Source organism: Podarcis melisellensis, assembly GCF_964234715.1.
Source record: "Podarcis melisellensis genome assembly, chromosome: 15".
NCBI classification, from domain to species: domain Eukaryota; kingdom Metazoa; phylum Chordata; class Lepidosauria; order Squamata; family Lacertidae; genus Podarcis; species Podarcis melisellensis.
The window spans coordinates 15,873,286-15,890,479 of record NC_138532.1 but is presented as its reverse complement, the minus strand read 5'-3'; the positions used below and the strand labels follow the sequence as shown (position 1 = coordinate 15,890,479).

The window sequence follows — 17,194 nt, the reverse complement described above, 5'->3', positions numbered from 1 at the left end:
GCCTGCAGGGGCAGGATTCCAGCTCCCTGGCTGGCCGACAAGCCAGCTCCTGCCTGGAGCGCTGCTGTGGAATGTGCAGCAGCGTTTGCGGAGAGCAAGGTGTGGAAAAGAAGAGGCCTGCCACACCCCCTCCTGCGCACTCCTCCTGACACCACCGGTGCACTTGCAGAGGCACCGACTTTGCCCACCCAGCACCTGCCAGAGAGGCCACCCTGCTTCTAAGGAGGGATTGGGACCTGTCCAGACAGAGAGCCAGAAAGGGCATTTCTTTATCTTACTTATGCAAAAGCTCAGCAGACCCCCTGGCTTTCACCAGGAATTCACAGCCCCCTCCTGGATACCTTGATCATGCAACAAAGCAGGCGGTAGAAGCAGATTCTTTGGGGAAATGGGACAGAAAAAAAACCGGCACCAGCAGCTGCCCCTTCTGCAGTGGCAGCTGCTGGCTTCCTGGCCACAAGGAGAAAAACCCACAACTAATTCCGGTCTTGCACTCCCCAAATGCCAGAGTCAAATCCCTCCGGACTCACCAGAGCTTAGCCAGGGCAGGTCCACAACACCCAGAGAAGACACACACACACACACTCCTGGATTTCAGAAACTGCCGTGTTGGCAAGCACGTTCCTGGCCATTTTTAAAACAAACCAAGGAAATTGAAGGTTACTAAAAACGGAGTCTTTGGGTGCTCTATAATAACACTGAGCAACCCTTCCCCTGGCAGGACTGGATGCAAAGACAGCCGTGAGTTCAAGCCAGGAGACCTTCCAGGCAGGTTGCACTTCCTCTGGGGTGCAGCCGCTGCTTTGTGTTAATCAGGTGCAGTCACATGGCTCCCAAGATCAAATGTGCAAACATCACAATCATCCCACCTCCTTCGTAATGGGATTGCATGTTTAGCTAATCCCAGGAGTCTGAACCACACAACCCTAATATCTGCTCCTTGCCACATGGGGAGCGGGAGAGGGTGTTCAGAAGCATCACCGCCCCCTACTGGAGACACAGAGCATAGCCACGATGGCTACTAGCCATATTTAGGGCTATCCTCCATGAATTTGCCTAAGACTCTTTTAAAGCCACTTAGGTTGTCGACAATCCCTGCCATGAGTTTGAGTCTTGAGAGAGGAATAAAAACTTTTCTCTCTCCACCTTCTCCATGCATTATTTTATATACTTCTATCGTGTCACCTCTTATCTAAACTAACAAGTTACAATTACCCACACACACGTAAAGGAGGAAAAGCATGTAAAAGTTGGAGGAACAGAGCATTTTTCTCCAAGGACGGCCACCGTCAAGGTCAATATGTTGAAATGTTCTCGAACTGGTTTCTGAATGCAGCCATCGCTAATGTCTGATTTGTGTGTCTTTTTATTATTTTGTCTATAGAGTGCAGGAGGGCTTTGGTGGTTGGTAATGGAATATAGGGCATTTTGGAGGAGCTGGCAAATAAACTCGACGTTATGGATCACGTTACTAGGCAGAATTCTGGAGAAGTGAAAATTGCTGCTCAATCCCTGCATGTTTCTCCCCCAGGGACAAAACTGGTGCTTCTGCACATCCTCAAAAAGGACAACTTGACCAGCCTCACTGAATTTCTCTCCCAACCCCCACAGCTCCAGAGGGGAGCTGCCAGGTTTATCTTACAACGCAGCAATGAATCTTGCAGCTCTGTGCGTGCGACACAATATGTCTCCTCTCAAGGAAAGGCCTGGGGAAGCATTGGTAGCGCTGCCCCCTCCCCACTCCTCCTTCAGGCAGGATGAAAGGAGGACTTGTGGGCAAGCTACTTCCCCAGGGGGTCCGCTTAAGCATCTCCTCCACTGGGCCGCCCAAATGACTTACCGTAAGTTATACGGGCAACACAGACATGTACAAATTCAGAGTTCCCATCCCACCTTTCCTGAGTCCCCAAACACTTCATACCAGTCAGGAGGCAGGAAAGATCACTCTGGGGAGAGGGAGGGAGGGAGAGAGACCATTCTGTCCTGCCTGAACCCTGGGAAGAAGCGGAAGTACGTAAAAGCAGGAGCCAGCAAAAGAACAGGTGGCTGTCCTGCAGAGGAGGGAGGGGGCAGCCTGTGCCGCTTTGCCATCCCTATACAAGGCACAGAATGTGGAACACAGCAAGGAGGGGGAGGAAAGGGGCAGTCGGGAACGTCCCCAGGGCTTTGTGCCCCACCAAGCTCTGGTGCACTGGAGCACCAGAACTGCCACATGTCAAATCCCCCCCCCAAAAAACAATCTGCTCTGTAAATCTCTCTCCTCCCCTCCCTCCTCGGCAGCATCGCTGGGCCTTTGTGCTGGGATCTCAGAGATAAATCACCCTTGGCTGAGCTGCTCCCCATCTGGACTTCTGATCCCGATGGCTGCCTGGGAAAGGCACATATGGACCCTTCTCATTTTAATGTCTATAGCAGTTCAACTATGCAGCAATTAATCACGGCCTCCACCTTGCTCACAACAACCGTGTAAGGTAGACCACTGATGTTCCTTTTTTAAGGATAAACTGTGGCTGAAAACAGTTCCTTGCATGACCTGCTGTTCATCTTCTGGTCCTAAGAGGCTCAGTGCCTAACTTCAAGTCTGACCAATGTTATAGGGTTGAGTGGATCCCCAGCACAGGACCACATAGCCCTGAAGAGCCTTCAGTCAGGATGGCACAGAAAATGCGACTACGTTACCAGGAAACCGGATGTTTGGCACAAGTCAGCCAGCAGATGCAAACATCCAAACCAGGGAATCGATCCCAGCCATCCAGGGTGCAGGTGGGCTGCAAGCATCATTCCCGCCCGTCCCCGCACCCCGTGGCAGCCCCCTGCCCTGCCCATTTTTGGCTGACCTTCTGGACCTTGCTCCCTCAATTCTCAGAGACCCCCTCAACAGAAGCCACACTCTGAGCGCAATCTGCTCCTCTTAGCCAGCGCGCCGCCCACTGGCCGGTGACCTAACTACCCAAGATTGGAGGGGGGGCATGAGAGAGGGAGGCGGTTGGACTCGTCCAGGGAAGGCCTGAGGGCCACGCGGCCCAGGCAAACCCCCTGGTCGCTTCCAAGACCATGCGATGCGCCCCCCCCTCCCGGCGGGTGCCACGTCTCCTGTGGGCAGCGGAGGCGGCAAAGAGCGCAAGGGCCGCCAGGCCTGGAGCAGGATCAGAAGCCGTCCCTCGGGGAAAGGGCAGAGGGGAGGCGCGCAAGGCGAGCCGAGCCGACTCGGAACCGGATTGCGGGCCCCAGCCTGCCTCGCTTCCCTGGGCCCGCCCCGCTTCTCTACGCCGTTACGCCGGGGGAGGGGACCGGCATCTGCGCCCGGCCAGGTCCAGCCGCCGGCGCCACTTTGGGGACTCCTAAAAATAGCGCCTGTGGCTGGAGCGCCTGTTGCAAGCCCGCCGAGGCCGGGGCGCCCGCCGCCTTTTCTCCCCCGCAAGGCACCGCGGCGACGAGGACGCGCCCCCGCCCCCGGCGCACTCACCTGCCCCCGTCGTGCCGCCGCCGCCGCCTGCTCAGTGCGGCGCGCCCGATCCCGGTCTGGCCGCGCCTTTCGCTGTGCCAAGCCCGGCCCCAGCTGGCGGGGTCTATTCAGGGGGCGGCTCCTCCCCTGCTTCCGTCGCGCAGCCGGGCAGGGGAGACCGGGGAGGGGGCGCCGCTGAGGCGGACCTGGGGGGGGGGTCTCGGCAGGAAGAGGGGGCGCAGCGACGGGACCCCTGGAGGCGGGGGGGGGGGTTGCCGCGAAGGCCCTTGCTCTGCAGGGCCGGGGTCGCCCCCGGCGCTTCCCCCGGAGCAGCGCCTGGACGGCAGAAGGGCTGCGCCCTCGTCTGGCCACGAGGCGGCTGGCCGGGCTTTACTTCGCGCAGGTCGGTAGGGACAGAGACTGTCCGTCGAGGCTGGGACTCGGGGGCCGCCCCCACCCGGAGGTCTCGCAGCTCCGGCTGTGGGTGGGGGGTGTGGCAGCCATGATACTGGCTTGCCTTGCAGGGCTGTTGGGAAAAGTGCCCGAGAGAAAACCGGAGCCACGACCAGTTGAGAGCTGCGGAAAGGCGCCGCTCTCACCCGCTTTTATTCCGCCAATAAATTCTGTCCTGGTGGGTCCTTAAACTGTTTCAACTTCCCTTTGAAAGAAGCGGGCTCTAGGCGAAAAAACAACGCCAGACACCCCCCCCCAACCCCAACCCCTTTTTGTCTCCCCATTTAGGCTCTACACAATTTTGGACTCTTCTTTGCAGGCGGCTGCCAAATACAAGAGCATTATTTTGAATGTCCTCTTTTCTTTGGGTGGGGGGGGGAGAAATCACCCCCTGCAGAGTGGACCTTGCCCACCTCCGAATGACACCATGCAGGAGCCAGGCTGCTTAAATTGTTGCATTTTCACTGTGACTTCCTCCAGATTCAGCTGATCAAGGAGTGTGATTTAATGAATGCCCCCCCCCCAAAAAAATCAGTTTAGTTGCCTCAAGGGAGATAGTAGTGTGCTTGAACAGCTAGCTCACAAGCTCCCCGAGAGACAGTGTGGGTGCAGCAGATATCAGACACCTATGGGAGAGGCTTGCTCTTATCGTGCTCCCTTAAGCTCCCTTTCAGGGCCATTGTGAAGTGAAAATGAGAGTGAGATGCACTGAGCCCTGAAAGAGGGGCAGGAGAAAAGGTTGACAGACACAGAAAGCAAAGCAGCCACCTCTTCCTTTCACTGGAAAGGTCAAACCCTCACAAGGTGACCACTCTGGGGCATGAAAGGAGTGGGGCAGCAGGCTCCCCCATGGATGCTCACCTGGTGCCTGCCCCAATGCCAGACCTCTTTTCACTTGCCCTGGCTTTTATACTGCTTGGTCCGTTGAAAACTCAGCTGGCTGCTTGAAACTGCTCTTTGGTATGGCCGTGTTTTAAAGCTTGGTTTACATAGGTGTGCTTTTTAAGTTTTTTCAACGGGTGGCGCTATGGGTTAAACCACAGAGCCTAGGACTTGCCGATCAGAAGGTTGGCTGTTTGAATCCTCATGACAGGGTGAGCTCCCGTTGCTCAGTCCCTTCTCCTGCCAACCTAGCAGTTCGAAAGCACGTCAAAGTGCAAGTAGATAAATAGGTACCGCCCCAGCGGGAAGGTAAACGGCGTTTCCGTGCGCTGCTCTGGTTCTCCAGAAGCGGCTTAGTCATGCTGGTCACATGACCTGGAAGCTATACGCCGGCTCCCTCAGCCAATAAAGCGAGATGAGCACCGCAACCCCAGAGTTGGTCACGACTGGACCTAATGTTCAGGGGTCCCTTTACCTTTTTAAGCCTCTCTGGAAACCTGAAGATGGTGCCTGATGTCGGTGGTGGCATAAATAAAAAAGAAACAGTGCTTGGGAGAAAAAGAAGGTACCTGAAAAGAAGAACTGGAGAAGCCCAGTGCCTTGGATGGCCTGGACAAGCCAGCAGAAACTGAAGCCAAATCACCCGTGAAAAGCAAGAGTCCACAGCCTAGTAGTAACACAAGCCACCAGTTGTCTCTCCGGGAGGAAATTCTGGGCACAAGGTCTCCCCCCTGCTGCATGGACTGGGCCCAGCCTTTCCTCAAAATGGAGTAAGGACCTCATTGGCAGAGGCTGCTGTCGGTTGGACAAAGGGTTGGACAAAGGGACAGGAGAGATCCAAAGGCCAGGTTGTACCCCAGCTATGACTAAAAAGGGCCAGAGTGAAACCCCAAGCCCCCTGCCTTCAAAACTCTGGGTGCACCACCCCCTGGGAGTTTCTGCCCCCTGCCAGGATCCCATTTTTGGTCAGGGTGCACCTCACCCTCCTGAGCTGCGATTTGGGATGAGCTTTCAAGGGACATGGCAATGATGTGCTTTGAACTAGGGCAGCCTTGGTGGGATTTACTAGCATGGAAAATATAGGGCAACTGCAGGGTCCTTTGAAGGGTGATGGGCTGCTCTGGCTTCTCGCTGCTGCTGCTGCTGCTGTTTCCGTCCCTCCCACATGTGAGATCACGGTTTAGCAGCACAATGGGGGGGGAGAGGGGGGAGGCATCTATAAGAGCACATCTGTGTCTGCAGTCTGCTCGCTCTCTCCAGCCAGGCACAACAGGCTTCGGCCCACGCCTTGCGAAAGCATTTGTGTGTGTGTGTGGCTGGGATTGACTCAATCATGGAGAGAAGTAGCTCAGCTATTTTCCTCTCTCTGCCCAGGGGAGTCCTCGGGGCTATTAATTTTTAAAATATTTTTAATGGGATTCTTTTTCCAGGGTCTGGGCGGGCAGGGGGGTGGGAAAGAGAGTGATTCAGGCAGGAAACATGGAGTCTCTTGGAAAATCTGACACTGTGATCTTTGTATGAAAGGGCTGGCTTCTGCTGCACCCGGTGGTGTGTGGAGGAGCTCCCTAGAAAATGTGTGTATTTAGGGCGGAGGAGGCGGGGGGAGTCCTTAAGGAGGTCACTAGTTCCAGATCCCCATTCTTTGCTCTGCAGAGAGCAACAATTCGCTTAACGGTTTCTTCAGTCCACACCAAAGCACACACACCGAGCTCATCCCGAAGAGAAAATGACAACAGGGGGAGGAGGAAATAAGGGACTGAATATTGGAGAAAGGGAATGGCAGTGCTATATCTAGGGGCCGGAACCAGCACATGCTTAATGCCCAGATGTGGGTGCAAAATGGGAGCCTGTGTGTTAGCACCTTTCTGATGTAGGCATGTGGTTTTGCAGCCCCCGTTCAGGCAGGTGAGACCTCCTGGGGAGGCACCAAAGCTCTCCACTGTGGTTCAGTGGCGTAGCGTGGGGGGTGCAGGGGGGCCCGGCTGCACCGGGCACAACATCTGGGGGTTAGCGTTAGGGGGCGCAAATCCACGGGTTAGGGGGTGCAAATTACTTGCCTTGCCCCGGGTGCTGACAACCCACGCTACGCCACTGCTGTGGTCCAAGGCCAATGCAAAGAGTGTGTTGGTTTGGTGTTTTTTTATTATTTTTATTAAATAGCAAAGCCCCCAAGAGCAGGAAACTCTGTGTGCAATGCTATAATGCATCCTGAACATCAGTTCAAAAACCAAATTGGGGCCATTGCATTACTAGGCACAAAGAGTGCATACTGTTTTGTGGTATTATTTTTTAATTTTCTTATGGACCAATACGACTATGCTTTACTTTTTATGTGACCTGAACATGTCACTTGATGTGTTAAATATTAAATCTCAAATTAATCAGCCACGTGAACTTGCAACATCAGGTTAGATCACCATCATCAATAGCTGAAGAAAGCTGTTGCACTCCTGTCCTGCTTTTAGGCTTCCCACAAACATTTACTTGGTCACTGGGAGGAAGAAGGTGCTTAACTGGCTGTTCTAACCCAACAGGGCTGTTCTTAAAGAGGGAAATGAATCTCCAAGGGCCACAGCTGAGCACCTGATTTGCATGCAGAATGTCCCAGGTTCAGTCCCCAGTGACATTTCCACATAGGACTGGGAGAGACTCCATCTGAATTCCTGGAGAGCCTCTTCCTGCCAGGCAGTGTGAAAAAGCCTGAATTAGATTGACTTAAATGGGCGGAACTGCTGTGGGTGACTAGTACTGGTGACAGACATGTTGTCAATTTCCTGACAAGTGTTCTGGGAGATGGAGAATGAAGTCAGGGAGGAAGTGGTGCACTAATGGGCAAATTGAACGAATTCCACTTAAGTAAGACTGGGCTCATGTATGCTCCGCTCATGACAAAAAGGTCTATAGATACAGTACCCTAAATGATTGATTGCCCTAGAACAGCTGGTCAAGGAACCAACCAGAGAGGACATGACCTGGACAGAATCCTTAGTTGCACCAAGGAGGACTTGGAGAAAGATGTAAGTGGGCAGTTTCCAAGAAAGTACAGTCACATTTGACTTCAAAAGAGGAAACTTCTGAAGAATGAGGCGATGGGTTAAAAAGGAAGTTTGCAAGGGAAAGTCAAAAGTCTCATTAACCTTTGTCAGTAAGCACATGAAGAAGGGTGTTTTGGCAGAGAGTACATCCTTAGACTTTCAAAAAGCATTTGATCAAAGTCCCTCACCAAATATTCCCAAGTAAGCATGGCAGTTATGGAATAAGATCCTCTTATGGATCAGAAACTGGTTAAGAAACAGGAAGCAAAAAAAAAAAAAGAATAAAATTGCAGTTTTCCTGAGCAAGAAATGGGGTGCCCCAAAAATTTGTATTGGGACCTGTGTTTTTGAAGTTGTTTATCAATCACCCGGATTTAGGAGTGAGCAGTCAGATAGCCAGTTTGCTGATAACACCAAATCGTTAAGTATTTTTTATCTACCACTTTCCATCATGTATGACTTCAAAGAAGTTTCCATATGGCAAGTCATATAGTAAAATAAAATAGGCTGGCAAGAACAAAAAGGGATTGCAAGGAGCTCCATGAGGATCTTTCCAAATTGGATGACTGGGCGTTGAAATAGCAAATCCACTTCCATGGAGGCAAGTCTAAAGGGATGCACTATGGGGCAAAAAGTCCTGAGTTTACTTGCACACTAATGGGATCTGAACTGCTAGTGGCTGCCTAGAAAAGCAGTCTTGCAGTCACAGTAGACAGTGCAATGAAAACGTCAACCCAGTGTGTGGCACCTGTGAAAAAGGTGCACAACTGGTGCCTCTCTCTGAAACTGGTATCTGAGCCGGACTTTCTGCTGCCTCTTGCACTGAACCCACCCAGCCAGGAATTCTGTGCAAGTTCACTACAGATAACTGGTGAAAGCATCACTAAAGATCAAGCACCAGGGAATTCTGAAATCCACCTTCCCATTCCCTAATCCACCTTCCCATTCCCTGCCCCCCAGCTGCATAGCTGCTGTAGGTTGTAGATTGCAGACAGCCCAGTCCTACTGGAAAATTTCCTCCCAACCAGCTGCCTCCCTCCTGCCATACTGGTCAGTATCTGCACCATGGATCGGGACGTGTCATGCCCTTCTACTCTGGGTGTAATCGCCCAGGTGCACTCCATCCTACTTTGCCAGGTGGGACCAGCACCTGGTCATTCGGGACCACACATCTAGAAGATCTCCCAAGAATCCAGGATGCAGCCTGAGTCCTACCCTTCCTTTGGCAGTAGAAAGAGTAACATCTAATAGCAGCATCTCAAGCATCTGCAAAACAGTCAAGGGAAGGAAACACTGGCGAGTAGACACATTCAGCAAACCACCTTCCACCCACCAGTGATGTTTGGGAGTGGATCCCAAGGGGGCCAGTTTGTAGACCGAAGGCAAGGGCCTGGTCTGGAAGACCCCAGCTGGTCCTCTCCAGAGTCAGTTATCTACCTATCAAGGTAGCTGCAGAACCACACAGGCTTTCCCAGTCTGCCTGGAGCCACCAAGTGAGTGTCGCAGAACTGCCAGTTTCACGGCCTCCCAGCAAATGCCAGCTTGGCATCTGCCAAGGAACAGCCCCCTCCTCCCCTGCCGTGTCCCTGGCAGCCCCAGGGACAAGGACAGGCAGACGAGCAACAGCTTCTCTCCCCCCCCCCCTTCTCTATGTGTGCAGAGAAAGAGTGTAGCAAAGCGCTATCCAGCAGCCGGCCCAAACTTGGGAGGCTAAAGACATTCTTTCCCTCTCCGAGCTTGGACTTGTCACTGTTCCTATTTTGTTGAATTTCCCTTTGTTTGTGCCAGCAAGAGCCTGCCTGCCAAGGACAAAAAGCCACAGAGAAGAGAGATTTGCTGCAGTGCCAGCATCTTGGTGCGGCCCCATCAGTGAGCCTTCCTCAGCAACAGCAGCCCACACTTTTTGGGGGTCCCAGTGGTTGCTCCAGACCCCCCAGGAAGGGGGTTCCCCAAGTCCCCCTTGGGGCACTGCCTGGCCTGGAGCCCACCAGCCACCCACTTTCCTCAAGTGTCCTTCTGCACAGACAGTCTCAGCCATTGTTTGGGCCGCCCACGTGCCAGCGCTGCAGCTGTCAGGAAGGACCTTTGATATCTGACAGCAGTCTAATCCTTGCTAAGGAGGGGCCTCGCCTGACAGCAGCCCCTCCCCACAGCTTCCTCAGGCCAGGCCGAAGGCAGAACTCAGCAAATCATCAGGCAGAGCGAAGCCAAAATTCATTTGCAGATTATGAAAAACCACACCGGCAGCAGATTCATCGCTGTCCTCCCTAGTTGTAGGCCCCAAGCGACTCAGCCTTGCCTCAGAAACAACTACCAGACACAGGCAAACTGAAAGTGTGCCTGACCAACAGCCACCTATGGCATAGCTGTCAACTTTTTCCATTTTTTAAGGGAAATTCCCTTATTCCGAATAGGATTCCTCACAAGAAAAGGGAAAAGTTGACAGCTATGAGTCAGGCCTGGCTGCCCACAGGCCAAGGACCTACCTAGGCCGCAGCAGGCGTTGCATGGCCAAGCTAAACTCTAGTAAGGTAAAAGCAAAATGAGCTCCGCAGCCCCCACCAGAAATCAGGATGCTACCCCCACCCTTCTTCTCCCTTCCCCCAAGGTTGATCCTCGAAAGAATGTGGGCATATATTTTATCTTCTGTAAACCACTTGAGAATTATTGTTTTGATTTTTTTTACATTCGAGCAGTGTATAAATCTTAAGAAAATGAACAAAATGTTTGGTGTCCTGGATTCTCCAATAACCCTTTGGACCTGCAAGACATCCTATGGGTCTGCAGGTCCCTGCCCCACAACTCCAGGCACCTCCTGCATCCAAGGAGCCACTGCCTCTGCTCATCAGCTGCCATGACCCCTACCTGGGAGGGGGGGAGAACAAAACCACATCCCACTGCAGCCCTCCCAAGGGAGTTTCAGGAGTCCCACCTACTGGCTTCATTTTGGGACAAGGCAAAAACATTTGTTGCTTTCCCAGGCCTTTGGAAATGTAATCAGCTTCCTTGCCAACAAAGCTCCTCTGTATATGTGGTTGACAGAGGTTGTTAGAGTCATTTTTTTTATTGTCGGGCTACAGTGTTAAGTAGCTGTTTGCTCCCACCCGTGGAAAGGGAGGGATATATTAGTAACAAGGAAAACCACCAACCCATCAGCCTCCTTACCTTGAGAAAGGCGTGTGGGGCGTGTGACTGCCAAGCCATCTATGGCACATGGGTTGCCACAGGGGTGCAGAGTGAGAGTCCCGTGCATGTTCTCGATGAAGCAGTGCTTGGGTGCCACACCAGCCCCTTGCAGCACAATGTCTCCGGCGGCTGAGCCCAGCATGGTTTTGCCTGCAAGGAGACACAGGCAGATGCTCAACAGGGCAGGATGTGGGGCAGCCACTGCCCCCCAAGCGGCTCTTCTGCCTGGCTAGCTCCCAGCAGGAGAAGCAGGTGCCCCCTCTCACCTAGGGAGCTTGACAGCCAGAGGCCTGAGAGTAGCCAAGGCTGCCCAAAAGAGATTCCTAAACTGGATGTGCCAGCACATCGAGGTTGGAGAGATTCTGCTGGGCCACCTTTCCTGGCTGATGCTCTGATATTGTCCTCCACATAGGAAGGAGCTTCCCAACCAGCCCTGCAGGTGCTTACCTTCTTCCAGAGGCAGGAGAGTGATGGCAGTGCTGAGACGCCCGCTGCCCAGGCTCACCAGATGTGGCTTTTCAGTCTGCACTTTCAGGCCTTTGCCTGTCTCGGTCAGGTCTAGAAGACTGTTCTGCAGGGTGGAGAATAGCTTTAACTGGCTGCAGCTCCTCTGGAGCCTCCATCTTCACCCACCACCGCGGGATGTGGGTCTAAGGGAATGGGGTGGATGGCCAAGGCATGAGGCTGGCTGAGATTCGGGAGAAGGTGGGAGAGGAAGGAAGAGAATTGCCCCAGTTGCAGGCAGTATCCAGGGTCTGTAGCTCACTCTAATAGGATCACAGAGCAAGCCAATTAACCCTAAGGGATTTAGGGCCAATCCTCCTAATTGGACAATAAGAGGAGCAGGGAGCAGCCCTGCTCTGTTGAAGCCCAGAAGGCTGATGAGCCAAGGAGAGGAGAAGGCCATTGGTACTGCAGTGGGGGAGCATCTCCTGGTCATTTGGGGCTGATGCACACAAAGCCCCTGTGCCTGCTTCAGGGTGGTACCCCTTGTGGGGAGAGATCCTAATAAAACCAACAATAGCACAGCACTTAGTTACAACACAGAACTAGGGAAAGTCTTCAACCATTGCCAAAAGATAACAAAGTTGACTCCAGGCCAACTCCATAAATAAGGGGCCAGCACCGAAAAGGCCCTGTATTGCCCTCCCTAGGCTCACTCACTGGTCTAAGGGTGAGAACCCCGCTTTGTTTACAAGTATTTCCATTCACAATATTCCAAGTTGTTGTTTTTTCCATTCACAACATCAGCTCACCTGAAGACGTGCCTGCACTCGACCAGCTGGGCTGGCCACATTGCGGTTACAGGTCTCCATGGCAACAGTCCCCCTAAAGGAAAAGGGAAGGTCAAAAATTCCAGCCCAGAAGATGACCCAAAGTTCCACCTAGGAGATCAATTCCCCCCCACAACACATCCTGAGTGACCATCTTGTTTTGACTTCTGCATCAAAGCCACTTTGAATAGTGTAGGGGGGGATTAAAATAAAATCTAGGTTTCTCAGACCCATATGTTGAATCTGGGATTAACCAAGAGTAATCCCTTGCCCCCCCCTATCAACCCCACCTTCACCACCCAACTGTGTCTGCACACATTCTCCCCCCCCCCCCACACTTGTTCCCTGATCTCTCACTCCATCTGAAATCTAGATTGTAAACAGACCTACCTGCCCCTCTGGCACGATTGCTAGAAAGACATGTTGCTTTCTCAAGTACATGGAAGAGTGTACATGAAAAGCAACAATATCACACTGACAAGATCTTTAATGCCCCCACAGCTCCAGCGATTCTACTTCATTGTCCCTTTTCTGTTTTTCTTTCTCTCTCTCTCAGCTGCACCTCAGATCTCTGCACCCCCAGCCCCCTTCTTGGGAGGCCACTATGACAACCACAGTACGCCACCTGCAGGCTGCGTCCCAACACTGCCCTACCTTGCAGCAGCCCCCTGGACCCCCTCAGAGAGGCAAAGCAGTCACTCACGCACCACTGGCACAGGTCAGGAGCCCCCGACCCACAGCCCCCTCTGCGGCAGGGCAGAAGCAAAGGTCTGCCTCTGCCCTGAACTCTCCCTCCCTCCCTTTCCCACCTCCCTAAAACGAACACAGGTCCTCCCAAGGGGATGCAAGAGTTCTTCATCAGCAGAAAAGGCAGGCAGAAGTCTTGGCTTTTTGCCTTTCTTTCTCCTCAAGTCTGAGGGAGGGGGGGCACCTCCTCAGGAACTGCCTTGGTGAGGGTGGGGGGTGGTCTCCCTGTTCCCTTGCCTTCCCCTCTCTCCTCCAGAGCTGCTCCAGCAGGTCACAAGCCCTGACAAGCAGCCTCTGTTCTGGAGAAGGGAGGGAGGGTGGACACCCCACCTTGCCAGCAGCGACAAGGCGGCTTTCTTCTCCGTGAAGAGGTCAGAGAATGAGGCGCTTGTGTGACTGGGAGTGGCCAGGCAGCAAATGCCAAAGGGTCGGAGCTCTAGAAAAAGTGGGCCTGGGACGGCTGCGAGCCTCCTCTTGGGCCTGGGGACCGAGCGAGTTGCGGGGGCTCCTGGCCGGACCACACACACAAAGCACACAGAGAGAAAACAGAGAGGAAGAAAAAAGGTCCTCTGAGGGAAGGGGAAGGAAGGGAGAAAGGGGAAACTTGCCTGTGAGCCCCAGCTGTGATGTGGCCCCTTCCAGGAGAAGCTGACAGACCTCCTTGTGGGCCACTCCCTTCCCAGGCAAGGCTGCTTTCGGCCTGTCCTCCCCCCCCCCCCAGGAAAGAGCCTGGGAAAGTTGGGGGCGGCAGCCCTGGTCTTGAGCTGGGCCAAGGCCTGGCCGCCCACAGCGGCTGAATTGCCAAAAAAGATGACACAAGAGCAGGGTGACCAGCTCCCCCCCCCCACACACATCGAGCTGGACCAGAGTGAGAACTGTTCTGCCCATCTGCACCCCTCCAGTCCTCATGCAGGAGAGTCAGCCACAAGGAGAAGGAGGGAGAGCCAGTGTTGGGGCACAGATGGCACTGGCAAGGCTTGCCCAAGCTAAAGAGGGCTTGTCAAAGAGCCACGCAGCAGCAGAGCCTTCCCCGCGGTGCCAAGAGGTATGGGTGCATCCTCCACAGTCCGGGCCTATAGGCAAAGAGGGTCCCCAAAGGCCTCCAGGCCCCCCCTCAAGCAAGGGAGACTCACCTCAAAAGTCTTCCAAGACAACCATCCTGACTCTGGAGAGGCACCCGAAAGCTCTGCCGTTCCCAAAGCTGGCAAAAGGCTCTGGAGGCCAGTTCCCTTTGCAATCCTGAGTCACCGGGAGGAAACAGCCTTTCCTGTCCCATCCACAGGCGAAGAGGGGAGGCCCAGCCCAGGCCACAGGTTGCCAAGGCAACAGCGGACAATAACAGGGGCAACAGCCACTTCCCCTTGGAAAACAAACCAAGAGCTAGATCTATCCACCAGGCACACTGGCTCAGGAGTCCCCCTCCCCAGTTCCCCAAGGGGCAGAGGGCTCCTTTCAGCTCCTGTGCCCCCAAATAAGTCAGGCAGCAACCTGGCAGCTGCAGCCCCCAAAAGCAACCGTGGAAGCCCACCAATGCCCACTGCCACATGGGATGCTCACAGCCATGTGCTTCTCCAACATTAACATTAGCAGATGGATGTTTCAGATCCTGGCTACTCAACTCAAGCTGGGGAGAGAAACCAATAAACTAGGTGAATTCAAAATTGCCACCAGATAAGCATCCAAGTACCAAGAGAGAGGTGTCCCTGGATGGCTCTCTGTGGCTGCCAGAAAATGTCACGCACACACGACGCCTTCCTCATTCCCAGGACTGGCAAATCCTGATTAAATGAAGGGGGGAATTGCCCTCCGCTCATTAAACCCTTTCATGGGGCAGGTCCAAGAGCAACAGGCTCCCTGGTTCATTTGTGAAGAAAGTCTCAGAACATTCTGGGCACCGCCCTGAGCACAAAACAGAACTGGCCCCAAGGAGGTTAGCCACAACTAGGCAAGGCAACCAGACAATTTGTCCTTTGCCTCCAAAGGGATCAGCCGTCTCAATGGTGGACCGGATGCCTCCCGCTCTGTTGCTGCAGAAAGAGAACTGATCTTAAAGATGCACTAAAAGTATTTGCTGTCCCAAGGTCTCCAAAGAGAAACTCCCTGAGGATAGGGATACTATCCTTGGTGGGTCGTAAGGGCTAAGAATTACTTTTAAAAGAGGACTCCGTATTCTTTTTGTGTGTGTTTTTTGTAGCCACCATTTTATTATATTATGATAAACTTTAATAAAATTATCATTACAAAGAGGAAGTCTCTAAGAGTCCTGCAAGTAAGAGACAGCATCCCTCCACTCACCCTCCACCAATGCCTCCTGTCATTATGACAGGCAGGAGTTCCACAGGTTCAGCCAGAACATCATAGCAAAGCCATTCTCCTGTACTGGGAGAGCATTCCCAGGGATTCTCTGCTAGGGGTGTGGGGAGGTTGTGGCTGATCAGTCCTGCTGCTGCCCACTCTGGTTGCCTTGGCTTTTGGGGTGGCTTCACCCCAGTGCCTTTGGAAGACCCTCCACCTTGTCCTAAATGAGTCCAGGTGCTATCCCTCGCCTTGCTCCCCACCTGGGCCTCCCACAAACCAGCAGCGCAGGCAAACAGAAAGAGGCTGTCACCGTTAAAGTCTCCAGCCGACTCCCTTGTCAGCTCAACAAAGGAAACGTGCACTTTTTAAAAAGCCAGAAAAGCATTACATTGTTTCAGGTGGGGAGAGCGACGCACACGGCTTAATCCTGTCCACGAGCCATATTCGATGACCCAGATCTTTTGTCCCTAAGTCTCCACCGGAACTGTTGGAGGAGATCTGTACTCATAACGTCCCTTTAGGGCGCTCGGGATTCTGGCACCTCTTTTCTGCTCCCCAACAGCGCGGGGAGGGGGCTGCATGCGGCTGCCAGTCTCCCCTCCTGCCAAGACGCCGCAGGTCCCCCTTCTCCTTCTCTCCCGTCCCGAAGACTCGCTCGCTGCGCGGATTAGGGAACAGAAATGCCAAAAATGTGTGGAATGCGCCACGTCCGTCCAGGCAGGGAGGCGGGCAGGCGAGCTCCCCCCCACACACACCGGTGCCCCCTTCAGGTGCCATCCAGGAAGGAGCTCCCTTGGAGATAGACAAGAGAGGAGTCGAGCCAATCGCCTATAGGGGAGGGGGCACCGCTGGCTACATGGACATCTCGCCCCCACCCAACACTCGTATATACCTAGACACGAATACGAATAATAGGTGGGGGGAGAGGGGAAGATTGGGGGGGGGTTCGAAGGGGCGAGGGAACCGCCCCAAGCCCAGGAAAGAGCCCCCCTCCCCATCCCAGTTTCATCCCCGGCAGGTGCGTCCCGTCCAAAGAAGGGAATTATCCTTCGCCGCCCCGTCCCGCTTACCTGGCTGGTGGCCCCGACGGGGCGCCCCCACCTGCGGAGCCCGCTCGCCCGCGATGCCTCCGAGCGGAGCGCTGGAACCCGCGTCTCCTCCTCGCCCAGACCGGACTCCTCTTTCCTCGGCGAGGGGCCGTCCCTCCGCCTCAGCCCGAGGAGGAGGGCGAGCCGGAGAAGCCCCCGCCCCTTCTCCCCGGGCCTGGCCTTTGTTCGCCGCCCTTCCTGGGGCGCTCTGTGCCAGGCTGGGATGAGCCGCTGCCCGGCGCGTGACCTGCCAGGCACGCCGGATGCCGCCCGCCCGGGGACTGGCAGTGCCCCCCGGCTTGTGCCCGAGGAGGAGGAGGAGCAGGCAGGGCTGGAAACCGGAGAGGTGCTGCTCGCTGGCTGCAACCCGAGCCGCCGCCGCCGCCGCTGGAGGAGAGCCTGAACAAAGGGCTGGATCAAGAGAGGTGCCGGGGCGCAACTGGCTGGCTGGCTGCGCCTGACTTCGACGCCCCGTCTGGTCCCTTGGCAGCGGCACGTGCTCCGAGGGAGGGTGGCCTCCTCCTTCTCGGGAGTACGGAGGAGACGGGAGATCTCCTGGTCGCAATGGAGAGAGACTGCAGCTTAGTGGCACCAGCTGCTTGACATGCTAAGGTGACAGATTCAGTCTGCACTTCCAGCGAGGGCCCTGCGTCTGAAATCCTGGAGAGCTGCAGCCTGTCTGTGTGGACAGTACTGAGCTAGATGGAACTAACGGGCAAGGCAGCTCCCTCTCCCAGTCTTGCTGCCCTGGGCGCAACACCCAGTGGAGGTAGAGGACAAAGACTC

The 17,194-nt window shown here is 54.4% G+C and overlaps 1 protein-coding gene across 14 annotated transcripts in view; it reads right to left on the bottom strand.

Annotated features, from left to right (window-relative positions):
* Positions 1-16,530, bottom strand: part of PHLDB1 (pleckstrin homology like domain family B member 1) — a 42,993-nt gene extending 26,463 nt beyond the window's left edge. For 11 of the 14 annotated variants that reach the window (XM_081890808.1, XM_081890814.1, XM_081890815.1 and 8 more), the window contains exons 1-4: positions 14,156-14,313; positions 12,258-12,330; positions 11,449-11,572; positions 10,981-11,151 (exon numbers count right to left, since the gene is read on the bottom strand). In XM_081890808.1, the coding sequence (XP_081746934.1) occupies positions 10,981-11,151; positions 11,449-11,572; positions 12,258-12,330; positions 14,156-14,298 (511 nt within the window). In that variant the 5' untranslated portion in view covers positions 14,299-14,313. Of the gene's footprint in view, positions 1-3,466; positions 3,535-10,980; positions 11,152-11,448; positions 11,573-12,257; positions 12,331-14,155; positions 14,483-16,390 lie in introns of those variants that run through there. The other 3 variants (XM_081890821.1, XM_081890812.1, XM_081890811.1) reach the window with 3 other exon arrangements.
* Positions 16,531-17,194: the final 664 nt, after the last annotated feature.